The 26,744-nt window shown below is 40.9% G+C and overlaps 1 protein-coding gene across 1 annotated transcript in view; it reads left to right on the forward strand.

The window, feature by feature from the left end:
- The window catches only part of hfm1 (helicase for meiosis 1), a 361,977-nt gene that overhangs the window by 34,702 nt on the left and 300,531 nt on the right, over positions 1 to 26,744 (forward strand). Inside the window, exons 4-7 of the mRNA XM_042091457.1 lie at positions 16,134 to 16,175; positions 25,091 to 25,161; positions 25,248 to 25,380; positions 25,765 to 25,916. Coding sequence (XP_041947391.1) covers positions 16,134 to 16,175; positions 25,091 to 25,161; positions 25,248 to 25,380; positions 25,765 to 25,916 — 398 coding nt within the window. The remainder of the gene's footprint in view (positions 1 to 16,133; positions 16,176 to 25,090; positions 25,162 to 25,247; positions 25,381 to 25,764; positions 25,917 to 26,744) is intronic.

The raw sequence follows: 26,744 nt of genomic DNA on the forward strand, positions 1-26,744 counted from the left end.
GACACGCTCTCTCCCTCTCCCACACACACACACACACACACATTAGGTCATGCATAGTCTATCACAAGATGATGGGAATGCCGGCCCTGTATGGATAGGGATAGGGAGTCATTATCTCTACAGCAAAAGGCCTGCTACATAAAAAAAAAAAAAAGTCAGCCATTTAGTAATGATTTACACTGTTGATTTGCTATCTACTTCCCTGATCATTTAGGACATACAGTACACTATGTGTTCCTTTTTGTGTGTTCATGTCCTTGTGATGTGTGTGTCTTTGTCAGCTAAGAAAAAAAACAAAAAAACATCAACAAAAAGAAAAAAAATACTAACATTGTCTCTTGTCTTGTCTCGTCATCTCACTCCTGATCTGTGCCTTGCCGTGGCAAATGAGCTTTTGAACTAAACAGGTCTTGTCTACTTGTGTTTGTGTGTCATCTGAATAATATATATGTGCCCCATACATGGAATCAGAGTGCCTACTGTATGTAGTAAATGGAAAATCTCTACAGCAAAAGGCCAGTCTACTGCTACATGCATTTGGTTTGTTTCTGCCATTTATTAGTAATGATTTACACAGTTTGTTCACTACTTACTATTTACCTGAGCATTCAGTATTGTGCAATATAGCATTCAGAAGGTGAGGGACATTTTGGGGGGAAAGAAGTGGTGCATTTATCATTCAAACATGCAACTTTTCATGAAAATTCTATAATCCAAGATGGCTGCCACCATATGACGTCATAATATGCAAATTAGATATAAACATTTAATCTCTACATACACTTTGGGTCATCCTTAATATTTCTCTAATTTACAGAAAGTCTCTATCTCTTATCACTTTTAAGATATAGCCTTTTGAAATGAAGATGTCAAAATTGATCGTTTCGGAAAAAAACCTCTGGCGCCTAAAGGGTTAAAGACAAGCTGGTGTAGCTTATTAGACTAGGCTACTATTAAAATACACCGACTGTAGCCTTGGCTATGTGTAAAGTAAGCTATCGCATGATTTCATGCACGTAAGTGAAAAGGGCCTTGCATCTGTCAAGTTCGCACAGGGCCTCGCACCCCCTTGCGACGGCCCTGCAGCTCCTCCTAAGACAGCGAGGAAAAAGTTCAAATACGCGATAAACCCGGGAAAAGTTGACAGGTTTGTTTCGGTCCCGGTGATTGTTTGTGAAATTGTGCAAACGACAGCCTTTTAAAGGCAGTCGATAGGCTATATGGTAACGAGCTGTGTGTGCCTGGAAAGACGATAGATGACGGCTCTGGTCATCCCATACCTTCCCCCCACTTCCTGTAGCCTACCATTATGAAGGCCTGCAGGGAGTAGCCTAAAACGACTCGTTGCCGTTTTGGGACATTAAGCTTTTTCACGTTAAGCCCCCCTCCCCCATCTCCTTCTTTCACAAGCAGTGGGGGAGCGCGGGGCACAAAGTAACACTTTTTGGCTTTGGCTAAATATTTCTAAAATCATTTGAGTTTCACTAGTCACATGTTTTAACAAGCAACACTTGTTATTGAACTAATAACAGACGTGTGTGGAAAATTTACTTTATTTTCCATACGGAGAAATCACATATGCAGAGTCTAACCAATATTACCTTAACTTTCACGAGTTGAGTCATACCTCTCCCGTGTCGGTACGTGCACTCAAACGCTCTGGTGCGCGGCGCGACTGTGTTAGCATGTTGCTATGCTAGCGGGCTCAGACGTAGCCAGACGTAGAAGTAATCAAAAACATCCACGTTTTCCCAACTTAAATACAGTTGCACGAGTAGTTGATAAAAATGTCTACGGTCACACAACATGAAACGTGGCGATAAATTTGATCCATAAAATTAGGATTACCCTGTGCTGTAACGTTATAGTGTGCTAACCTCCACAACCCAACAGTATTATAACAGTATTCTATTCTAGTATGCTAACCTCCACAACCAAACTGAAGGAACTGTAGTGGGCGATGTGGGTTGAGGTAGAGTGAGTGTGTGGCGAGCAGGCAGGGCCTCGGTCAGAAGGCTCAATGGTATGGAGTGATGACACGGAGATGGCAGGTTTCGGTCCAACACAAGTGAACTTTATTTGAGTTTCAATTCATCTGTTCTTTTGTTGTTTACTTGTATGTGTGCTGCATCAAAGAGGAAACAAACAGAAAATGGAGTAATCAGTGAAATGGGGTAAATCAGTACAGATCCCAACTCACAACAATAAACTGAAATCATATGGCTATATAAGGTACAACTAAACAATACTTGACATCCCAAGTCAACCAACATCATCTAATCATCTCTCACATGCATCTCTCACATGGGACTCCAACACACCAAACCAACAAACAAAGTCCTTAACTTTACACATGATGGCAGAGCTACTCTACAAACTGATAAACATCACAAAAGTCATAGTGAGGGTCATTAAAGTGATGACTTACGTTAACTCAAAGACTCACACAAAGCAGGACACACTAGAGTGCTGGGTTGAGATGAACAAAAGAGTGAACTGAGGGCGCTACAGGGCTACAGGGTTTTCCAGCAGGTAAACTGGGCGTGGTTAGGTGGCAGAGCCAAACAATCCTGCAATTTCTCCACAGCACTTTTACCTCAAGGACTTTGTGCAGATTTAAGTGTACATTCGAAAATGAGAAACAATATAATAATAATAATAATATATATAAACTTAGGGAGTCTTTTCACCAACAGTATTCTAACAATACTCTATTGTAGTATGCTAACCAGCACAACCCAACAGTATTCTAACAGTACTCTATTCTAGTGTGCTAATCTCTACAACCCAATAGTATTCTAACAATACTTGATTCTACAGGACTATTTATTTGTTGTGGATAAGATGAAGGGTTTGATAATGGAAGGCAGTGTTTCCCAGATAATTGAATTGTGTGAATTTGTGGTGGTAGGTGAAGGGGTAGGTGGGTTCTGTGTTGGAGTCAATAAGATAAACAGCCTATAATTATACAGTTATACTTGCCTTGCACTACAAGTCCATATTGACAAGTAGCTGTAATGTTATAGTGTGCTAACCTCCACAACCCAACAGCATTCAAACACTAATGCTTCAAGTGGGATTTGAACTCTCAACCTACAGTAAGTATCACCAGTACAAGGCATTATCCCACTGAGCACTGTCAATCCTACATGTTGGCCAGTCACATTCACATGGTGAAAATGTGTATTGGTAAACACACAACAAGAAAAACTCCAAGCTAGGGCTGGGCGATATGGACCAAAACTGATATCCCGATATTTTGGGGCTGATTGGCGATATACGATATCGATACGATATTGATATTTCAAACAGAAAGAGCGAAGTGCTTCATATTTTCACTTAAAACAACAATTATGACAACACAGCCAGTTTTAATTATATTAATTTCAGACTGCTCTAACAGAGCTGTGTAAACAATAACATAGGCCTACAATAGGCATAGGCTACAGTTGCTCTGATAAAGCTGTGCAAATAACAAAAGACCAAAAGTTTACCCTGATTGACAACGCAGGCCTACATTGTACTGCACAATGCAATAGGCTATTTTGGGCACAACAATATTGAAAAAACCTGCAGTTTTGTCACACAATGCAGTTTTTTTACCTGTAAGGGTTTGATAAGGCCTAGATGACAAGCAAATGTAGACTATGATGGCCTAGACATGTTGCTATCAACAACAAAAAAAGTTTAAAAAAATTAGGCTACTTAAACAACGTAACTGAGTCACTCATCAAGAGTGTGATAGACGCTACCGTCGTTTTGTATGCGTTCATTTTTGCATGTTCCGGTTCGTAAGAAAAATCCTTATGCACGATTGAATGGGGTTTCAGGAATCATAAAAAATGATGCCCTAACTGCTCGCGAGTCGCGTGCATATCCTCTTAATAAAATCAGCGTTTAGGTTGTCTCCCTGAGGACTTTAGATCTACTACTGTCGCTAAACGCAAGCATTCATCAGTAACCTTTAGAACCCGATTGACGCAAAGTGCGTCAAAAAACACACCCTTTCTTCTCTGTTACATTGCTGTAGTCTAGTGGGGCATTCCAACTAGACTACACACATGTCTGTACGATCAAGTATGAAAATTAAAATTATCATGAAATTAAATCAAATTGCATCATATTAACAGTCTATACTTCTCTGCGTTCACCTGCGCACCCAATACTCTCGTTTGAATTACTCGCTAACCCGTGATCGCATAGATATGGCAAGCATATAAGATGAAAGAGAAGACACAGGGCTATCCATTGGTACCATGTATATCGATCCTTCTGGCTTATAAAAACAGACGATATGACTGCAAAATAATAACGTCATGTACACAAGCCAATGCTGCACACTAATTACTCTCGTTTGAATTACTCGCGGACCCGTGATCGGATAGATATGCCACGCATGTCAGATGAGAGAGGAGACACAGAGCTATCATTTGATACCAAGTACATCCTTCTGGGTTATAAAACAGACGAAGTGACAGCAAAATAATCACTTCATATAGCTGGACTTAGCCCACGTTTTTGTCTGTTTTTGTGGCAAAGCATGTTTATAATCCAACGCTATCGTGTGTTTCTCTATGGCAAAGCATGTTCATAATCCGGTTTTGAGATCCTATCAAATTCCTGCATGGCATCCAATTCAAGGCTCACATTGCATCCCAATTTGTTCAACAAAGAAACACCTTTTTGCCTTTACTTTGTTCATGGCAATGCAGTAATAAGTTGAGAATCATGAGTGCCTACACCATAGCCACACGCAGGCTAACTCGCAAACTCGGGTCAAGTCAGGTCAGATCAGTTCGTGTCAGATATGGAGCGCAGAAAGGTCATTTTTCATCACTAAATAAAAAATGGCATTTATTTCCGTAAATCACACACCACATATTTCTGTAAATTGCTCAGCCCCAGAGTATCCCTCCAACATGGCAATTATATTGCTTGATTCAGGACAGTCTGCCCTACACACACATGAAATGCACGTAGAGCTATGAGCTTGCTGTGGTGAGATACATGTCAAAATATAAGAATTTTTATAATACGCTTTTTGTATTTTAATTCTTTAAAAATCAAAATAAAATCAATGCTATTACTAATACATGAAATATATTACAGATCTGAATAGCCTAGACTCTGCTGAAAAAAACAATATATAATATGTGTGTGTGGCACTTACAATGACCAGAATAAATCCTTATGAATAAAGGTAGTGAAAATGCCCTAAAAACAGCTTAGGGTTCTAAGGGTTAATGATGAAGGAAAAATAGTAAACAAAGAAGTTCCCCTAAATGTCAGAGTGTCTCGGCATTCTGATTTTTGGAAACTAATGACTGTGTATGTTGATTGCCAAAACATCATCCAATATACCGTATTTTCTGGACTATAAGTCGCTCCTGAGTATAAGTCGCATTAGTCAAAAAATGCATCATGAACAGGAAAAAAACATATATAAGTTGCACCGGACTATAAGTCGCATTCATTTAGAAATGTATTTCACAAAATCCAAAACCAAAAACAGAGACTGAAACTGGATTATTGAGGCCAAAAAGATTAATGTTAATGAAGACGAAGGAGTGAAGGCAGCCAAGAGGAGGGCAGGAAAGTAATTGCAAAGCAAAAGATTCACTGAAAGAAAATACCATGTGGTACACCAAAATGTATCTAAAATGTGGAGAATACAATGTAATCAAGCATTTTGGGCGATGTGGAGTCACAAGCTGGCAGCAGATTAAATGCTCACAAGAGAGAAAAAGATGCAGTTTTAGACGTGACTGAAGCAAGCCAGGGATAGGCCTATAGGCCCGACGGTAATTGTAAAGCAATTTACAAAAGATTCACTGAACAAAAATGCTGATATGATACATGAAAATGTTGCTAAAAATGTGGAGAATGCAATGCAATCAAGCATTTTGGGCGATGTGGAGTCACAAGCTGGCAGCAGATTAAATGCTCACGATAGAGAAAAAGACGGATTTAAAAGGACGTGACCGAAGCTGAGGCAAGCCAGGCAATTTATAGGCCTATAGGCCCGACGGTAATTGTAAAGCAATTTACAAAAGATTCACTAAACAAAAATGCTTATACAGTGGGCATCGCTTTCAAATGACCACTTCATTCGCGCATTACGCGGCGTGAAGCTGCGTGAAGCTTTAGTACCACTTTCAGCCACTGTGCGTCGCTCTGCCACTGTACATCGCTCTGCCTGCCGTCCCTTACATAATTGTTGCCGAGAGTAATCCCAGCCTACGAATTCAATAACAAAATAAATCATGCATAATTAAACATTACCTCGATTTAGGCTACTTGGGTATGGCTTAAGGCTTGACTACACGAAAATCGAAATCGAAATTTGCTGTCTACATTATTGTCAGTGTTGGGGTTAACGCAACTACGCAAATCAAAACAGTGGTGTGATAATTGAGCCAGTAGAGAAATAACTGTTCAGAATTAATCTGTAGCCTTGGGTAGGCTTCTGCAGAAAACAATGTTGTTGCCGATTTAATACTATCTGGCGACGTTTTTAACAGGCTACGCAATAGAGGCTTAGACAACTATGACCCACGTTTTGGTTTCGTAAATTAATTTGCCCTACTTCTTGACTGCAATGTAGTCAATTGACTGCTTGACATGTCATTTTTATTTTTCTGTACAATAAACAATTACATCTGCTTTATGCCGCAGAATTACATTCATATTTGGCTGACTGCAGACGCGCCACTTCCCTCCCCATATTCCAAGATTAAGATAGTAGCCTATACAAAAAGCACTTCATACTATCATAAAAAAAAATAGTTAAAACGAATAGCTATTTGCAATTTGACAAAACACTGGTCCTCATTTTGCGAATGCGAGGACGATATGAGCCTGTTGCATTTAGTTAGATGTCCGAGTCACGCATAATGTTTGAAAACCACGCTCGTAATCACAATAATTTAACACACGACAGTTGGATAACCTACTTAATCATGTCCCCATGCCTACATTTTTGTGAGTAGCATAGAGATCGTTAAAAACAATAAAGTATGGCTCTCCGTTTGGGACATCGAAAACTTATATTTTTAATAGACTACCGTCGAAGATGCTGACTTGCAAAAGCCTCGGGATAACACGTTATCTCCACTATCATCAGTCATGCCCCTTGATCAAAGTGGGGAATGAAATAAAAGTTTGAGAACCACTGGCTTATACCTACAGTCCAGAACACAGAATCTGTTGCAATATTCTGATGATCGGCGATGATATCGGCAAATGTTTGTTTTCCAAAGTAAGAATTTCACTTCACCATGCACCTTCGACAATACCTGGCCTACCTGGTATCATTACAAACATTATTCTGTCCTAAAACTGGCATATTTTATGGCATTGTGTCATGTAAGTTCGTTGCAAAATCTAGAGAAATGTGTGAGGTGGTCAGCGGGGGACAATTGAGACACACATTGGATTGTGTTATTACTTGAACATTCCACACTATCCACAGCTGTGGTAGGCCTATCAGGGGCAGGAGGATTACTGTCAGCGCAGGCTTTATATAAAATTCTTCAACAGAAGGCCTCGAATGTTGTCTTGTTTGTGGAGCGCTTTGCTTCGCTTCTGTAATTAAATTAATCTGTCACCATATCCCTAGGCTACGTTTGCAAAGAGAACATTTTAATTTGATTCACAATGAAACGTTACATTTAATTTACATGTTAACAATGAGTAGTTTTGGTTGTTGTTGGTGGCTTATTGCATCCCTTTTATGAATGCAAAATTGTTCCCTCGCGATTGGAAGCTCCTGTTGCACATAGGCTATTTCAAAACATCGCAACGTAAAATGCCACAAAAAAGATGTTTATGAATAGGTCTTAGTGAGTTAGGAGTCCTCTCGACTTAAGCTGTCCCAGACTTAGGTGCTACTTTTAGGTCTAAAATGCTTCGTGAATTACTTTTTGTGAAAAAATTAGGAGTCCTAAAGTTAGGAGTGACACGCCCATTATTTTTAGGAGTTGCTCCTAAATTCGCCAGTTAGGAGCTACTTTTAGCCTTAAAATTCTTTGTGAATACGGCCCCTGAATAAAAAGGCCTAGCCTAAATGAATCAAGGCAAAACAAATAGCCTAGTAGCCCAATGAAACATACGGATTGATGTAGTATCTTTGTAACATTATTAAATTATTCTGTTACTATGCCTACGTTTGCAAAAGAGAACATTTTAATTTGATTCACAATAATGTTACATTTAATTTACATGTTGACAATGATTAGCCTAGTTTTGGTTGTTGTTGGCGGCGGCGTTATTGCATGTTAGTTATGCCTACAATGCAAAATTGCTTCCTCGCGATTGGAAGCTCCTGTAGCTGCATAGGATTTCAAAACCGCAGGTTTGTGAATAGGTCTGTGAGTAAGGAGTCCTCTTGACTTCTTTTAAGCTGTCAGAGGTGGGAAGGTGTGATTTTTTGGGGGAAGTGCCGGATTAACTGGACACAATTGTCTGATGGCCCCCCTTCCCCCCAGCCAACGTGAATCGGGTGGTTAGTTAATAGGCCTATCGTGAAGATTTTTCCTGCCATCTAAGGCACGAGCGCATCTGTGAGGCCAAGCCTCACCAAGTAGCTCGTTTGTTTACAACTAAAATTCTATTTAATTAAACTGCTTCATAGGCTATGCCGAAATAGTTTTCAACATTTTGAATATTAGTGTCGGGTGAATTGAAATGTTCTCAAAGTAGCCTTATGGCTACTTTATGCCCCCCGTCAAGCAATATAACCATACAAACGCGCTTCCTGCACTCATTGTTTCAAAAGGAGTAATTTTGGCTTTGTCAGAACTGAAGAGCTGTGGACGGCACGGCACGGTATGCCCAATGAAAATAAATTAACGCAACGCAACACAACACAACACAGACCCCGCTTCTCTCGCGTCAGTCACTGACATGAACGAAACACAGAACCCGCTTCTCTCACGGCAGTCACTGACAGTAACCTAGAATAAATGCATGGGGAAAAACACTTCCCCATGACAAAGACATCGTAAAACACTGAAAGTTAATATTTTATCACTAGCAACATTCATCTGTCCTTTGTCAAATGTATTATGTTCCAAGTACCCTATGCTAATTCTGCTTCATAAAGTTGAACAAATACATTTGCTTATTTCACAGAAAAATATAAATAGCCAGTCTACAGTGCAGAGTTGGTAAGTTATGGTAGGCCAACCTGCAGTGAACATACAAACAGGGGAAATTATTTATCTTGCAGCTGAGTAGCCTCAGGTGCGCACGTAGACATAAGGCCGAACATGCAAGCGCCAATGAATCGTGCTCTCACGACAATCGCGCCGTTAAACTTAAATAGGTTAACATCACTCTAAGTTCGCCTTCAAGCAAGGAAAACGATGATTTGAATACATCTGTTTCGTTGGAAGGGCAAGGGGTAGCAACAGGGCAACACAGAGACAGGCCTGATGGCAGGGCTGTTTTGAGAGTATTAAAATATGGGATATTCTACGGGAAAACATTAAAACGGCAAGACAGCGGGGAAAGTTAAAATACGTGATAAACACGGAAAAAGTCCCCGTGCACAGGGATTTTTTGTCATACTATTAATCACATATGATTATTTGTGAAATTGTGCAAACAGGCGCAACACATTTGAAAAGGAAGGACTGGTAGCATGCAAGCACACGGGAAAGATTGATTTAAGAACGTTATCACAAAGTGTGTGGCTGTGGCGCGGGCGGAAGACAATTGGCAGGGGAGGGTCATATCTTTTTTAACAATTCTGTCGGAGGGTCATTGAACAATTCCTAGCAGGCAAGAGAGGGTCATGCAACTTCCAACTGAAGCACTCAAAATTCCTCCGGTGGCCCCTTCAATAAATAACGATCAGTCCCTAGATTGCTGCTGGGCTATATGTCTTGGTTCTGTTAACAACTCATTGTCAAACGCATAGCCTATCTCGCGGTTGCATCAATTACAAACAAACATGCAATGTGAACGTCTGGGATTGGGGAGAGCACTAAATGCTCTACTGAATAAGCACGAAGTCAAACCTTTAAATGAAAAACACTATTTAATAATCCAAAAAAATAAACCGCTAATGAAGTAAACTTGTGACCATCAAAAATCGTTTATCGCTTGTAACTCCGTGATACCAGGACGTAACAGGAAGGCATTTGGCTGAGCAACGGAGGTTAATATGCTCCATGTTTTGTCCAAACTGTCTATCATCGTTGCACTCGGAGAAAACCGGAATGTTTCATTCGTCCCCGTTTCAATCGTCCCGGTTGTACCTACTCAAAACGCAGATAGGACCTTATTATTCTAAGGTAGCGAAATAGCGTTCAGCATGATTCATGCCCAATTAATTCCCCCTGTTAAAGTGTTCGCCTTTGTAGTTTGGTTTCGTGATAGCCTATGATAAACGGCTTATGGCCAAATATGTGAAAACGTTAAAATACAGTAGGCGATAAACCCGGAAAAAGTTGACAGTGATTTTTTCATAATCACTTTGGAGAGTCATAGAAAAATGTATTGCTGGCGAGGGAGGGTCACGTCTTTTTGGACTAATGCTCCCAAAACTCCTCCGGTAGCCCCTTAAATAAATAACGAACAGTCCCTAATGAAGTAAACTTGTGACCATCAAAAATCGTTTATCGCCTGTAACTCCGTGATAACAGGACGTAACAGGAAGGCATTTGGCTGAGCAACGGAGGTTAATACTCTATATTTTGTCCAAATGATGTCTGTCTATCATCGTTGCACTCGGAGAAAACCAGAATGTTTAATTTGTCCTGCGTCTCTACGGCTGCAAACGGGATTCACTTGCAGTTAACCAAATATTTCTTTATTAGGGCAGGGCAGGCATATTTTTGGCTATTACATTATTTCTAAACCAGTCTGCTAAAGTCTGTAGTGAAGTCTGTGTAGGGTTTTCCAGGCTCCATTTCTTTTTACGAGACACCCTGCTCACTTGAGCCATCTACCGGTTGTTTGGGTTGTTGCAGCGTCTCACTGGAAAAATACAAATTAAAGTCGCGTGATACCGCGTGATCCCACGCGCGGACCGCGAGTGAAGCTGGCCAAGTCGAAGCACTGCCCACTGTATGGTACATGAAAATTTAGCTAAAAATGTGGAGAATGCAATGCAATCAAGCATTTTGGACGATGTGGAGAGACAAGCCGGCAGCAGATTAAATGCTTGAGAGAGAAAAATATGCGGTTTTAAAAGGACGTGCAGACCGAAACTGCAGCAAGCAGGTGATGGCCTATTTAGACATTTATTTCACAAAATCCAAGACTAAGAACAGACAGGCTATGTAACTGGACACATTGAGGCCAAAAATATTGAGAATACAACAGGGAATGTTGAAGACGAAGGAGTGAATAGTGACAAGTGCCCGACGCTATTGTAAAGCAATTTACAAAAGATTCACTGAACAAAAATGCTGATGTGGTACATGAAATTTTAGCTAAAAATGTGGAGAATGCAATGCAATCCAGCATTTTGGACGATATAGGCTATTGGCACAAGCTGTCAGCAGAACAAATGCTCGCCGAGAGAGCGAGAGAAAAAAAGATGCGCATTTAAAACCAGGGCCTACATTTCAGGGATTGCGCATAAATTATTACTAAGTATTGAGCATACTAATAAAAGTCCCGCAACGCTAGCCATCAAATATACTATACTTTTCGTTTGGAGTAGCATACCGGTAGGCTATCAATGGCAATGGTTCACTATTAAGTTTCATGTATGAAAGAGTGTCGGGATGTCCATCCGCTTATTGCGAGATAAGGCATCCGCTTTCATTCATTCATTCATTCATTCATGGAACGTGTGCTGTGCTGCAAGGGAAACCTTATTCTGTATAGCCAAAGAGGCCTAAGATAGCCTAAATGTAGTTATTTTTTAAATTATGCATGATTTACTTTTTTATAAAATTCGTAGGCTGATGCCTGGCAGCAACAATTGTGTTTAAATGTAGGTTAACCTGGGGCTGCGTGCGACTGGTAGCTTGAGAGCAACGTGTTGGAGACTCATGGTGTAGGACGATGACTTCGTTGGCAACAATATTAAACCAACCCACAATATACATTTTTAAGAAGAGCTCTTTTATGAGTTAAATTGAAACAAAATTATACTGGCTTTTATTTGTCCGAATCTGAGGCCCAGCTAAATAGAATCCCGGCCATAATTTGAGGATTTAAGTATGCACGTGTGTTTCACGACTTGTGCATTTGAGAGCGCTGTCTCAAGGCTGTAGATGATAATGTTTCATGTAGGGTTCATGTCAGTTAATATAAATTAACATTTAAAAACATGTTCAATTATATAATTTTTTTCATATATAAGTCGCACCTGACTAAGTCGCAGGACCAGCCAAACTATGAAAAAAAGTGCGACTTCTAGTCCGGAAAATATATACTATAACAAACAATAAATGACTTAATCACACACAAACTACTATTTTACTGACTACAAAAATAATAATTATGTAGGAAGTTTAGAATTTTGAAACCCCGAATTGACCAAAAGTGCACCAAATTCAACACAAATGACTCAATACACTTGGAGGAGGCCTTCATCCTTTCTTTTCCAGATATTTTAGGATTTGGATATCGTTTCAGTATCGAGTATCAAGATATTTATGGCAGATATTGTATCAAAGTCATAATTTTGGTATCGTGACAACACTATGCCAGAGCCACTCTGTTTTCTAGATGTCGAGGATTGGAGGCTCTACCACCAACAAGTGAATGGCATATTAGAAGAGCACATTATCAAGCTCTAGTATGGAGGCAAGCACATATACCAAATCCAGTGTTACTAGAAGTAAAATGTTGTCGTTGCTGACGGTAGATGCAGTTCTGCATTAAGTTTATTCCCGCTATCTAAGTTCATATGTACTGTAGGATATATTCTGAGTTGAAGGTTATCTGTGCAATTTGTTATTGTGATGAAATGCATTAAACACCACGAGTGACTCACTATGTTAGCAATAAAAATATGGTTGTTTTTTGATTAGAATTTCCGAGTTTATTACATGTTAACTGTAATCATGTTCCCATTAAATACGTTAATAAACTATAGTATTGCTTCTTTAATGCTCAAACATGTATTTAGAGAACACTTTTATTTGTTTTTAGTGATTACTTTTGAAATCAACCCAATTTAGGGAAAAATAAGCAAAAATAATCGTTATTTTATGTTAAAATGCTGATTATGCGGCTTAGAACTCAGAATTGAGCTTGGTAAACAAAATATTCAGAATCAGCACCCTTAAATTAGGTAAGATGGGTGGTTTACCAACTTTTCCTCAAATTTGCCGTCAGAAGTTCTCTTCTGTGAAGCTGCTCTCCCTCTAGTTTGTTAAATACCACAGTCACGAGTTGGGTCGCGATAGTCTGTCATTTTTAAAAAGTGGTTCCCTTAAATTAGGTAAGATGGGTGGTTTACCAACTTTTCCTCAAATTTGCCGTCAGAAGTTCTCTTCTGTGAAGCTGCTCTCCCTCTAGTTTGTTAAATACCACAGTCACGAGTTGGGTCGCGATAGTCTGTCATTTTTAAAAAGTGGTTCCCCAGAAAAAAAGTTTGAGAAACACTGGACTAGATCTATAAAGACACAAGAAAGATGCCAGAAATATTTTCATTTCATTTTATTGAATGTTTAAAAAAGTATGAATAATGAAATAATGCTGTTAGAAAATGTTCCCCAAAAATCAGGTTCTTCTCCTGCAAGAGACAAACAACAATTAATTCACTGCAACACATTCATCTTTTAAGTCTACCCTTACGAATTGCTCTTAATGAATTTTCATAGATGCAGAGAACCACAGACCGAGCTCGGAGAAATAGATTTCAAACCAATAGCGTTACCTCAGCCGATAATTCAATTAAGCAGAGGCGAGCTAATGGCGTTTATTTGGCTAGCGCGCTAACGGCGGCCAAAACACAAACTCTGGGAGTGACGAGAGAAAGTTGGGACTGAAACGTAGCCTACGTTTGCTTTGGGAACTTCGGCTGGTGCATATATCTGTGCATTTCCTCTGTGCAAAGGCGTTATGATGACATGACTGGCAGGTTAGCTCAGCCAAGACAGTTAACGTTAGCTAATAGCCTACTTCCACTCCTCTCCATACAAAAACGACAGCCTTTCCTGGGTTAAGTCTCACGGTCAAATAATAACTTGCTATTCTTACACCCAATCATATTGCTGTCCTTGTACCTACGGTAATCATGGATGCTGTAGTGTTAACATTTCGCCATAGCCGCTAGCTAGGTTTAAAATATTTTCCAGTGTTAGCTCAACTAGCTAACGTGAATTACGAAGTTGTAATTACCCCAAAACAGCTCTTTATAAAGTAATGTACACCAAGTTATGGCTTAGCCTAGCAGGTAAATATATAAACAGTCATACAATTGACACAATGCCTACTTTCTGACAATTTACATGAGTGAATTTACCAACCTGAAAATCGCTTTTTTAAAAAAAAAAAAAACAGATAGCGGGATCTGCTTTGGGTAGTGGGAACGATCAAAAGCCAACATACATGGAAGCGACTTCAGGCCGATACCCCTGAGACATTATTATATGGGAGGATTCCATGCTGATCTGAAACCGACATCGGACAGATTAATGTGTACTGTCTGGGTACAACTGTACAATGATGTTGCAATACAAAAATATGCGCGTGTTAGTTTAGTTAGTTTTGTGATGTTTTGCACTTTTGCCTCATGTGTTTTCAGGTTTGAGGGCTTTTCTTGGCAAGATTGACCTTGGTTAGACTCTGCTTCCATTGATATGTTATTTCTGCGTATGGAAAATAAAGTCAATTTTTGACACACGTCTGTTATTAGTTCATGAGTTTGTGGTTGTGAATGTATTTATGAGAGAGTCAAAGCGCCTCATTCACCAATATCTTCCTAAGAATTTTCTTAACTGTTCTTAAGAAGGTCCTACAAAAACTCTTAGACAGATTCACGAAGGTGTTCTTAAACCTCAGAATCGTTCACAGTTTTGTTCTTATGCTGAATCCCATTTCTTCTTAAAGGGGTGGTTCAGGATTTTGGACGTAGGACCTCATTTCCAAGTAAGCAAGTGTGATATTTATCAGTGGAGACCGTTTTCAACATGTTTCATCCAGTCCTTCTAATTGCAGAGTTCGCAGGTGCTAGGCTAGCGCAAGTAATTTTCTACCGTATATTATACACTACATGAGCAAGACAATTTGATTACCATATATGCTTTGAAGTGAAAGCACTGCAGGAATTGAATAGTAAATGAGTCTTTATAGTCCCTAGAGTTGAGCGGAGGGGTTTTGCTTCGACCTGAAGAGACTTATTTTCTAATAATTACCGGCGGACAATACATTATCCCGCTTATTACACGGCTACTTGCCAAAACGAGTAAAGAAACCTAACACAATGAATCTTTAAAAATGATTTTGCTACCGTTTCGTGTCTTCCGCTGACAAAATAAATAGTTCGCCACACAGATAGAACTTGACAGTTTCAGGTGTTGCGTGGCAACGTCTTAATAGCTTACTTTCCCTTTCAATGAAATTCCATAGCAATAAGCGAACGGAATTCTTGCGGAGGGATATGAAAGACGTTAATCAACCCGTTGCCATTGACAGCGGTGATTATATACTTTGCCGGTGATTTATATAGATTTAACATAGGCCTGAACGTTGGGAAGACCCATTCATGTGAATGGAACTTTCTGCAGCACTCTGAAGAGCCGTGTAATAAGCAAATTTAAAATAGAAACCACCTGGGATTGGACTGGTATGAAGTCCTTTTGATAAAATGTCAAAATATAGAGATGACATAAAAAAAAAAATGTTTTCATTATTCTGCCCAGACCCTCTGGGCACCCCAAACTAACACATAGTGAAAAAAAGCTATTGGTAAGAATTTTTTTTGCAGATTGGCGAAAAAATGCCTAACTTTCCCTAACTATTAAGCTAGATAACCGAATTAAATGCTCTACCGCGGGCCGGATTAAAGTGCTAGACGGGCCGGAGTTTGCCTACCCCTGGTTTACACCCCCATACAGTAGTTTATTGTTTCTTTTTGCACAATGGAATGGAAAAGGCATGAAAATTAAACTGAAATATAGTAGAAATATTAACTTTACCTTCTTTTCCCCCGTTAATTCAAGGCACATCAGGTCCTGGAATGCTTTGCTCAGTGACAGAAATACGTATCCTTTGGCAAGAGATTGATGGCATTTTGCTTTGCTCTCTTTATGTGAACCTATGTCTATTGTGGATCATAACAAGTTATGTTTTTTAAATTTAACACATTATCATTATCATCATCATCATCATCATAATAATAATAGGGGCAGCCGTGGCTTACTGGTTCGGGCTTCGGGCTTGAAACTGAAGGTTTGGCGGTTCGATCCCTGACCAGTAGGAAAAAAAATGTGGGCAGGGGATGTGGTTGAGCACTAGGGCTGGGCGATAAAACGATAGCGATATGTATCGCAATAGACATGTTCGATATCAATAAAAAATGCGTTCGATAGAACATTCAATAATTAAAAGCAACACACACCTCCCGCCTTACGTTGTCCATAAATATAAAGGCTAAATATATCTTGCATTGTAGATAGTATGTGCAACTCTACTAGAGTAGACGATACAGTGTTTCCCCTAGAAATTTTTCCAGCAGCGGTGCTATTACTTGGCGGGGGGCGGGGGTGGGGTATTTTCAGCTTTCTTTTACATTATAGGTTAAAAATGATAGAAGAAAAATGAAATGGCACAACCCAGAAAAAGATTATTTACAATTTATTTAAATTTGTCTTAATGGCAAAGACCACACCCAATCTGCGAGCACTTAATTTTTCTGGGCTTTTCAAAGAACATCTCTAAGGCTCTTTGGTAATTGAATTGAATTGTGGGGGGGGGCATTAATGCTGACACGCATGCACGTAGCCAGATGCTCTCCTTGTAGTCTATTTCTCAGTCCCAAAACAACAAACCCACGTATAAAAAAGTAAATACTCACTTTTCTTCTACATCACTCCCACAGTTACCATACAACTCACTCACAATTAACTCGAAAAAGACCTAGGCTACTTGATTGAAGTGCGACCGTTCGTCTCACCGTCAAGAGAACGCTGAAGTTATGAGAACACGTCTTTCTGATAAGAGAATGTAGGCTCCTATATGTCTAATGCCGTAAACGTAGAAAAGGTCTGTTTGTGATAGCCTATTATAGCTAAGTGGACAGAATTTAGGCTATACGTATATGCCAACATATGCTCATATTTCCTTTAACTATCCGACAGTTTAAACAGGCCTAGACTGTGTTCGCCTAGCTTTCCCATGCAAACATTACATATAGCCCTACGCTAACGTTACAAGTCTAGGCTACAATTAACGTTAAGACCATACACCTTGTAGCACATTGGTTTACTCTATTGCATTACTTACGTTTTAATAATTTGTCGTTGAATGTTGATGGAGGCTCATCTTTGGGAAATCAGCTCTCTGGATAAAATTGTCAGCCGGAGCAAGAGTTCTCAGAGTTGACGACACGGGGGTAAATCCAATCAGCAGAAAGAACCGCATCACAACAGTAGGCTAAATCGCAACAAACTTTTTTCCCCCCATGTTAAATTCATTTCGGTAATCATGAATTGGTTTCTTTTATTTGATGTAGGCTAGGAGAGGAGGATGCATGTTTCACATTAGTGTCAATGTGTCAAAGCAGGCTTTGGATCAGAGGAATTGCTCAAGCTTAACATATGGCATAGGCTACAAGCGAATTCACGGCATACAAACAGCTTCGTGATGAAATATAACTAATATCATTTTTTATTGTCACCAGGCCTATAAGTAGGCTATTTATTGTGTAACCTACAAGTGAACGATGACACCATAGGCTACACTGTGGCGGAGCAAGACCCCATCAGTCGGATAGCTAAACAATGTAACCGTGTTCAGAACGTAGGCTAGCCATATGGGCTGCAGACTTGTCTTTGGGCTTGTAATCACCTGACACATCATGCCGCATATATGTCCTGAATAATGAGAGGCTAAGTGCGGATTTGATGCACTTAACTTACTCAAGACTTTCAGAAAACAATTTCGAGATGACGTTGGCCGTTGTGCTTTTACAGTGTGTTAAGTGAATCTCGTGATATTATGTTGCAGCGGCGCTGAAAATCCAGCGGCGGCGCTGCGCCGCTGTTAAATACATTGTAGGGGAAACACTGCGATAGAAGTAGGCCTACCTCAACACAGACTCTCAATGAGTCCTTGCCCCGTGCGCTCACTCTCTCTCTCTCTCTCTCTCTCTCTCTCTCTCTCTCTCTCTCTCTCTCTCTAGGTGCATCCCTCCTCAGCATGCGCATGTAATCCAAACATTCACAATCGTGCAAGACGACTGAATTGCTATTAAATCCGGTTAGCATCATTAGCACGCTGCACGAATTTGTTCAAAACTGTTGCATTCAAATTGACTGCTAAATTCTAATCAACTCAATCCCGATGCAAATGGAAAAGCATTTTCCAAGACTCAAATGGGCCTGTCCCAAGGAGAAAAAGTATTCATTTGAAACTTAAGATGGCGGCGCGTACACACGCAGCGACCTCTCTCTGTCCCAACCGTACGGTGTTTTGTTCGTTTAAAAAGTGTTTGTCCGAAAGTTTTACGTGTTCGTCTCGTCTTACTACGTCGTACTACAAGTACAGCAGGCAGTTTTTAATTGACATCTGCAAAAGCAAGTTTTGCAGCATTCTGGACTTTGCAACAGAGACGCTAAAGGAACTCGGACTGCTCCGGCCTGCAACAACACCGGACTCGCCTGCTACTCCTCCCCCGGAAAGAAAGCGTCGGAAGCGGTGTGCGAGGAAGCAGAAGAGGGGCGAGCGCGGAGGCGTCCGGGCCAGGCTAGCGGCCAGCCCAACTCGCCCAGCCATACCATCCATTCTCCTGGCAAATGTACGATCACTGGACAACAAAATGGATCACATACGACTGCTGAGATCAACGAACCGGACAGTAAGTAACTGCTGTGTGCTCGTCTTCACTGAGACTTGGTTAAATGACAACATTCCGGACTCTGCTGTACAATTGGAGCAGCTAGCATGCTATCGAGCAGACAGGGCCATTGTAAAGGGAGGTAAATCACGAGGAGGAGGAATCTGTGTTTACATCCGTGACGAATGGTGCCGGGACACTGTAGTAGTATGCAAACACTGCTCACCACTGGCAGAGTTTATGATCATAAAGTGCCGTCCTTTTTACCTGCCAAGGGAAATTACTGCGATTCTGCTAGTCGCAGTATACATCCCGCCTACCAACAACAACAGCGATAAGAACGCGGCTCTTAGTGAACTGTACCAGGCTGTCAGCGAACAACAGACAGCACACCCAGACGGTTTCACCATCTTCACTAGAGATTTTAACCATGCTGATCTTAAAACTTTCCAACAAGAGGAGATAACATCCTGGATCTGGTCTACACTACACACAAAGGAGGATACAAAGCCACCCCCCTCCCCCACATTGGACTTTCAGACCATATCACTGTTATGCTAATGCCCGCATACAGACAAAGGGTAAAAGCGAACAAACCGGTTCGTAAGCAGGTAAAAGTGTGGCCTGAGGGAGCCTCCGATGCTCTTCAAGACTGCTTTGACACAACAGACTGGGAAATGTTTAAGCAGGCAGCCACTTACAACAACCGGACAGACATAGAGGAGTATACAGACACTGTAACCTCTTACATCACCAAGTGCATCAAGTGGTTGGTACACCCACACAAAAGACATCATCACTCGGGCTAACTGGAAGCCATGGCTGACAGGGGATGTCCTCAGGCTGCTGAGGGCCAGAGACAAAGCCTACAGAGCTGGGGATGAAGCTGGCATGAGAACAGCGAGAGCCAACCTGTCCCGTGGCATCAAGGAAGCAAAAAAGGAATACACTCACAAGATAACCACCCACTTCAAAGACAGCAGGAACGCACAAAGCCTATGGCAGGGCATTCAGGCCCTCACGGACTACAAGCCTGCGCCACAGAGCTGTGAGAGCAACATCCCTCTGCTCAACAACCTGAACCGCTTCTTTGCTCGCTTTGAAGCACAAAACAGCACCTGCCCACAGAAGACCCATCCCCCTCTACATGAGCAGCCCCTGTGCCTCTCTGCCGACAGTGTGAAGAGGACACTTGCTGCTATCAACACCCGTAAGGCAACAGGTCCAGACAACATCCCAGGTCGTGCGCTGAAGGACTGCGCAGGGGAGCTTAAGGATGTCTTCACAGACATCTTTAACACTTCCCTGAAGCAAGCCATTGTCCCATCATGTTTCAAAGCTGCCACCATCATACCTGTGCCGAAGAAAACTGCTCCATCCTGCTTCAATGACTACCGCCCTGTGGCACTGACACCCATCATCATGAAGTTCTTTGAGCGGCTTGTCATGTCACATATCAAATCCATTCTCCCCCCCACCCTGGACCCCTTCCAGTTTGCATACCGAGCCAAGCGGTCTACAGAGGATGCAATCTGCTCTGCCCTCCACCCAGCCCTCACCCACCTGGAAAAAAGAGACTCATATGTGAGATTGCTGTTTATAGACTTCAGTTCTGCATTCAACACCATAATACCACAACAACTCATCTGCAAACTTGACAAACTGGGACTCAGTACCTACCTCTGCAACTGGCTACTGGACTTCCTCTGTCAGAGGCCTCAAGTAGTACGTGTTGGCAACAATACCTCAAGCAGCATCACACTGAGCACAGGGGCCCCCCAAGGCTGCGTGCTCAGTCCGCTGCTCTTCACCCTGCTGACGCATGACTGCACTGCAACCTACAGCAACAATCACATAGTGAAATTTGCTGACGACACAACTCTGGTGGGTCTCATCACCAAGGGCGACGAGACTCAATACAGGTTGGAGGTCGACCATCTGACCACGTGGTGCAGGGACAACAACCTCCTGCTGAACGTCAGCAAGACCAAAGAGATTGTTGTTGACTTCCGGAGAGGTCACACCCAACACCTGCCACTGACCATCGACGGTGCTGTGGTGGAGAAAGCGAGCAGCACCAAATTCCTGGGGGTGCACATCAGTGAAGACCTCTCCTGGACCACCAACACTGCATCACTGGCGAAGGGAGCTCAGCGCCGCCTGTACTTCCTGCGGAAACTCAGGCGAGCAAGTGCTCCACCAGCCATCATGACCACATTCTACCGAGGCACCATTGAGAGCATCCTCTCCAGCTGTATCGCTGTGTGGGGCGGAAGCTGCACTGAATACAACAGGAAAGCCCTGCAGCGCATAGTGAACACAGCTGGAAGGATTATTGGTGCTTCACTCCCCTCCCTGAAGGACATTTACACCACCCACCTCACCAGCAAGGCGACCAAAATTGTGAGTGATGCAAGTCACCCCGCTCACAATCTGTTTGATCTACTGCCCTCTGGGAAGAGGTACAGAAGCCTGCGCTCCCACACTACCAGACTCACCAACAGCTTCATACACCAAGCTGTAAGGATGCTGAACTCTCTCCCTCCTCTCCCCCCTCCACCCTCAGCTACATAACATCCTGGACATTGGACCCACAATGGCCGCCTGCACTACTCCACTTGCACACTTGCACACTTGTACACTTTACAACTTGTTGTTGTCCTGAAAACACAACACTTCTGCTGCTCTTACATAACTTGCACCACTATGCCACTTTCTTTCTTACTTAGGTCAAACAGAACTACCCAAGCCTTTTATTGGCCTGACTTTGCACTAGTATTTTATTGACTGTCTATGCACAATTTCAACCAAATTTTGCTGCTCTTACTTTGACTTTGACTTTGACTTACACACGTGGGGAAACTGAACAGTCTAACCAGTAGACTTACTATGATAAACTAGCAAATTACTTTGTTTACAATATTTCCAGGCTTCAACCAGTGCTGCTCATTCAGACTTATGTGCACAATTAGTTATTTGAGTGTTTTTCATGATTGTGTTGCTATTTCTTTTCCCTGTTTGCTTTGATTGATAACTGAGGTGATTCAAATCAGAGGAAGGTTAAGTTTAAAATAAAAATGTTTAAATTTAACTTTTTTCCCCCTTCTGGTCCTTATCTGAAATAGATTAAAAAAAAATCAATAACTATCGATATCGAGCGATATAAAATACTTATATCGTGATACAGTTTTCAGCCATATAGCCCAGCCCTATTGAGCACTGCTTTTCCATGCCCACATCCACGGCTGAAGTGCCCTTGAGCAAGGCACCTAACCCCTCACTACTCCCTGAGTGCCGCTGTAGCAAGGCAAATCACTGCTCTTGGTTAGTGTGTGCTTCACCTCACTGTGTGTTGACTGGGTTCTCTGTGTGTTCACTAATTCATGGATGGGATAAATGCAGAGACCACATTCATTGTATACGCAAGTATACTTGGCCTATAAACCTGATTTTTTTACATTTTTACATTACATTTACATAATAATCAGGGCTCCAGACTGCAACCAAATGGTCACATTTTGCAACCAAAATTTGAGAGTGTGCGACTGAATTTTACATCCAGATGCACATGCCTCTCGCTTTATCCCAGAGAACCATACTCATTTCACTCATGGCCGGATCTAGAATAGGGCCCCTAAATATTTCTTCTGCCCCGCCTAATTGGTCAATTTTAATTGACAGCAATTGAATCTGCCAATCACACTTTTCTAATTCGTCCCGTCTGAATTTCGAGGGTGCTGATTTGCTGGTTGGATAGTATAAATACCGGAGCAGCAGCGTTCCCCTACCATTCCACACTGTGTGCATCACTTGCTGTTTCATACTTCAGTAGAGAGGGCTTAGCTATATTTCCATAAAGGTTATAGGCTACTAGATGTAGCCTAATATAGATTATTTTTGCTGGTTTAAATAAAGACCTTTAACTGTAGTTTTAGCTAATGTGCATGTTGCTTTCTAAGGTGATCTAGCCCAGGGGTGGGCAAACTTTTTGGCTCAAGGGCCACACTGGGTTTTGAAAATTGGCCGGCGGGCCGCACAACAACCCCCCCCCCCCCCCCCCCCCCCACGACACACATAAAAAAAATACATTTTTTATAGCCTATAATTTAGTATGACAAAATATTTCTTTTAAAATATTAATTGCTTAAAAATACTGCTAATTTTATGCTGTTTAACAAATGTATAAATTGTGCACTGTCGCTTTAAGACAGTCGCTTTAATTCACGTTTATTTTTCAATGATCTTCTGTCTGCTACGGTATGGCCCTCTCACACTTTTTAAATGGTCAGTAGTGGGAACTACTGCTGCGTTCATGATTTCCTTTTAAAAGTTTCTTATAAGGAGATATCAATTATCAACAATGACAAGCCAGCTGGAACCTGCGGCTCTCTCTCCCTCTCGTGAGTGCAGACGCGTTCCCAATTAAATGGATCGCATGTTCACGTTAGATCTGCTGCAAAGGAGATAACTAAGAACTTAGTTTAACATGATGTTATCTCTATTTAACATGATGTTTTGACATTGACATTGTAAACGTTCTCTAAGGAGAGTGAAAAGCAGTTTGCAGTAAAGCTAACCAACGTCGTCTATATCGCAGGAAAAAAATAGCGAGCAGCCTGATAACCAAATGAAATGCTCAGCGGGCCGGATGAAAGTGCTTGGCGGGCCGAATCCGGCCCACGGGCCGCAGTTTGCCCACCCCTGATCTAGCCAGTTAGTTTGTTAACATTGTGACATTTCATTGTGCCCACCTCAAATTTCTATTTGCCCCCCCAATCTGAGCAGCCTAGATCCAGGCCTGATTTCACTTAGGCTAGACTAAAACTTAACAGAAGAACTAATCTGGTAGTGGTGTTTTCTATAGCATATTCGTTAACCTGTCATTCTTTGAACTATTTAAAAATGTTGGGATATGTCTGCGAGGTGCTTAGCCAAGTTCCATGCGTAGGCTACTGCTTTTGAATAACTTCAAAACATACCATTTACGGGCCTCTGTGTACCTGATGGTTTGCCTTCACTATTTTGTCACTTTTCACCTTTTGTTTTTTCCACAAGCCGAGGACTGTCAGCAAAGAACTAACTATGTTGACGTTGGCTGCACACTCACTCACTCAGAGCTGCCTGCTTGACACGTCCACTTGCCTGGATGCGTGCAAGGAGCATGAGAGTGAGAGCAGCAGTTCACACAGACACAGAACGTTATTATTTTAATAAAGTATCAATTCTAAAAACGTCGGAAATCGTATCGTTTTTTGCGTGAAGGCATCATGATACCTTTCTAGTAGCGATACACTGTGCAACACTATAGCCTATTGCGGTAACAGCTTTAAAAACATCCACTTGTCTTGCTGGCGTGAACGCAGACCATGGGCTTGTACAAATAAATTAATTAGTAAGATGATCTGCATCTCCGTTCACCTAAAGCTATGGTTGTGCTAACCCATTTGCACAAAACATAATTTCTGAAATGTTTTCTTCTTTGATAACATGAGATATGTCTCCATGTAGGGTAGTGTCAAGCAATGAAGTGATAGCAGGTAGATAATGTAAGCCTACATGTCACATGAGCCACACAGAAGAAGGGTGCTGCTTGCTCTGTTCTGTCCCTCCCAAACTACATTAAAATAGTGTGTCTAGCAACCAGAATTTTTAAATTTCCGCCAGATACCCGCCAATATCGTCCGCACCCCCTCTCAGAAAATACTTCCCTATCCCAGAACCCCCTCACTTTTAAAAAGCTTGATACGCCTCTGCCACTGCCAGTTGCTTTTAGAAGACAAGAGGCTGTAAATCAGAGCTTCAAAAGTGTACAATAAAATGTGACACTTTTCAATTTGAAACAGCACATTGTAATTTCTGCATCTATTATCAAAGTATTTTACAGTGTACAGTAACAGTGGAAATTAGTAGAAATGTGAATATGGTTAGCATGTAGATTTACGGTGTGTGCCCATACATTCTTTGGTTGCGCCCCTAAAATTTTCAGTTGGGGGCCACTGTGCTCCTAGTGAAAAAAGTTAGTCTGGAGCCCTGATAATAATAATAATAATAATAATAATAATAATAATAATAATAACAGTATAGATGTATCAAACTGAAAAGGCCTTAACTACTTGAACATAGCTGCAAGATTCAGATGTATTTTCAGCCAGTTTCCCTATTTCAATTATGTGCAGTCAAATGCTTTAGATGATGTGAGGCCCTTTTTTAATGTTTAATGTTTAATGATTTGGTAATTCCATTTTAATTGCAATTTAAATTAATACACACTTTTTTTCAGATTTTATATACCAATAGAAATTTTGTTGCTTCTGCCCCCACGGGGTCAGGGAAAACTGTACTTTTTGAGTTGGCTATCATTCGATTACTCATGGAATCTACTGAGCCTTGGCAGAATGTGAAAGCAGTATACAGTGGGTATCTGTATTTTTTTCAGTTTCTGCATATCATATCTCGATGGATCATCTTTTATAATTAACATAGTTGACTATGCACGCTTATATGTATTTGAAAATAATTTTTTAACAATTGATATTCCTGAGGGTTAATATTTATGACCTAAGGGTTGACAATCTAATGATTTTACTGTGTATATTGTGATCAATTTTGAAGATGTTCATGATCTTTTTTTCAGGCAATTCATAGAAAATGTGACAATTTATGCCTACTTACTACTGATGTAATAGCATGGATACATGCTAAATAGTCAGACCAACAGAATGATTTAAGATTTAAGTATGAAACGAAATGTGTTGTGTGAACAGAAAATGTACATCTCATATATTTGTATCTCTTAGTTTCACCTATTAAAGCGCTATGTAGTCAGCAATATGAAAACTGGAAACAAAAGTTTGGAAGGTTAGGACTCAACTGTAAGGAGTTAACTGGAGACACAGAGGTAGATGACCTCTTTGAGATTCAAAATTCTCATCTCATCATGACAACACCGGTATGTATTACAAAGCCAATCTGATGTTTCACATCATATTTTTACAAAACTTTTTCTAGTGTGACTTCCAACCTTTAATTATAATTATAATTTTATGGCTATTGGAGATTACGATAATATTGATTGATTGCTTGGGTGTGATTGCAGATTTTAAGATAAATATATATACTTTCGTAATCAGGCTAGTTATAAGGTACAGAAAACAAAATCTGAATTTTATGCTGATGCTATTACTGCAAACTCACATCAGCCCAAAAAGCTTTGGAAAGTTCTCACTGATATGGGCTCCAAAGGGAAATCAAAATCTATTGAGGATGAGATGATTTTTGACAAATACGAGGTTGCTTGCCATTTTAATGCCTTTTTTACAACAGTTGCTGCCAGTCTGGCTGATAAGTTGCCGTGTGTGTCAGGTATATATGGCCTACCGTTTGTAAACTCCTTTTATAACAACAAACATGTTACTCCTGGTGCTTTTGAGATTGGCCCTGTCTCAGAGGAGAGGGTGAGAATGTGTTTATCCACACTGTCAGCTAACAAAGCCACGGGTCAAGACCTGATTCCTTCCAGAATGCTGAGCGACAGTGCCAATGTAACTTCTAAGGTACTCCACCATATAATAAATGTATCTCTAAGGCAGGGAATCTTTCCAAGCGACATGAAAAAGGCCAGGGTCGTCCCCCTTTTTAAGAAGAGTAGCAGATCAGATGTTGGTAATTATAGGCCTGTATCAATTCTGTCAGCTATATTGAAGGTGTTTGAGCGTCTTGTGTATGAGCAAGTGGAAGAGTACCTTGTCAGTCAAAATTTACTGTATGAACTTCAATC

Source organism: Alosa sapidissima, chromosome 1, assembly GCF_018492685.1.
Source record: "Alosa sapidissima isolate fAloSap1 chromosome 1, fAloSap1.pri, whole genome shotgun sequence".
In the NCBI taxonomy this organism is placed as follows: domain Eukaryota; kingdom Metazoa; phylum Chordata; class Actinopteri; order Clupeiformes; family Clupeidae; genus Alosa; species Alosa sapidissima.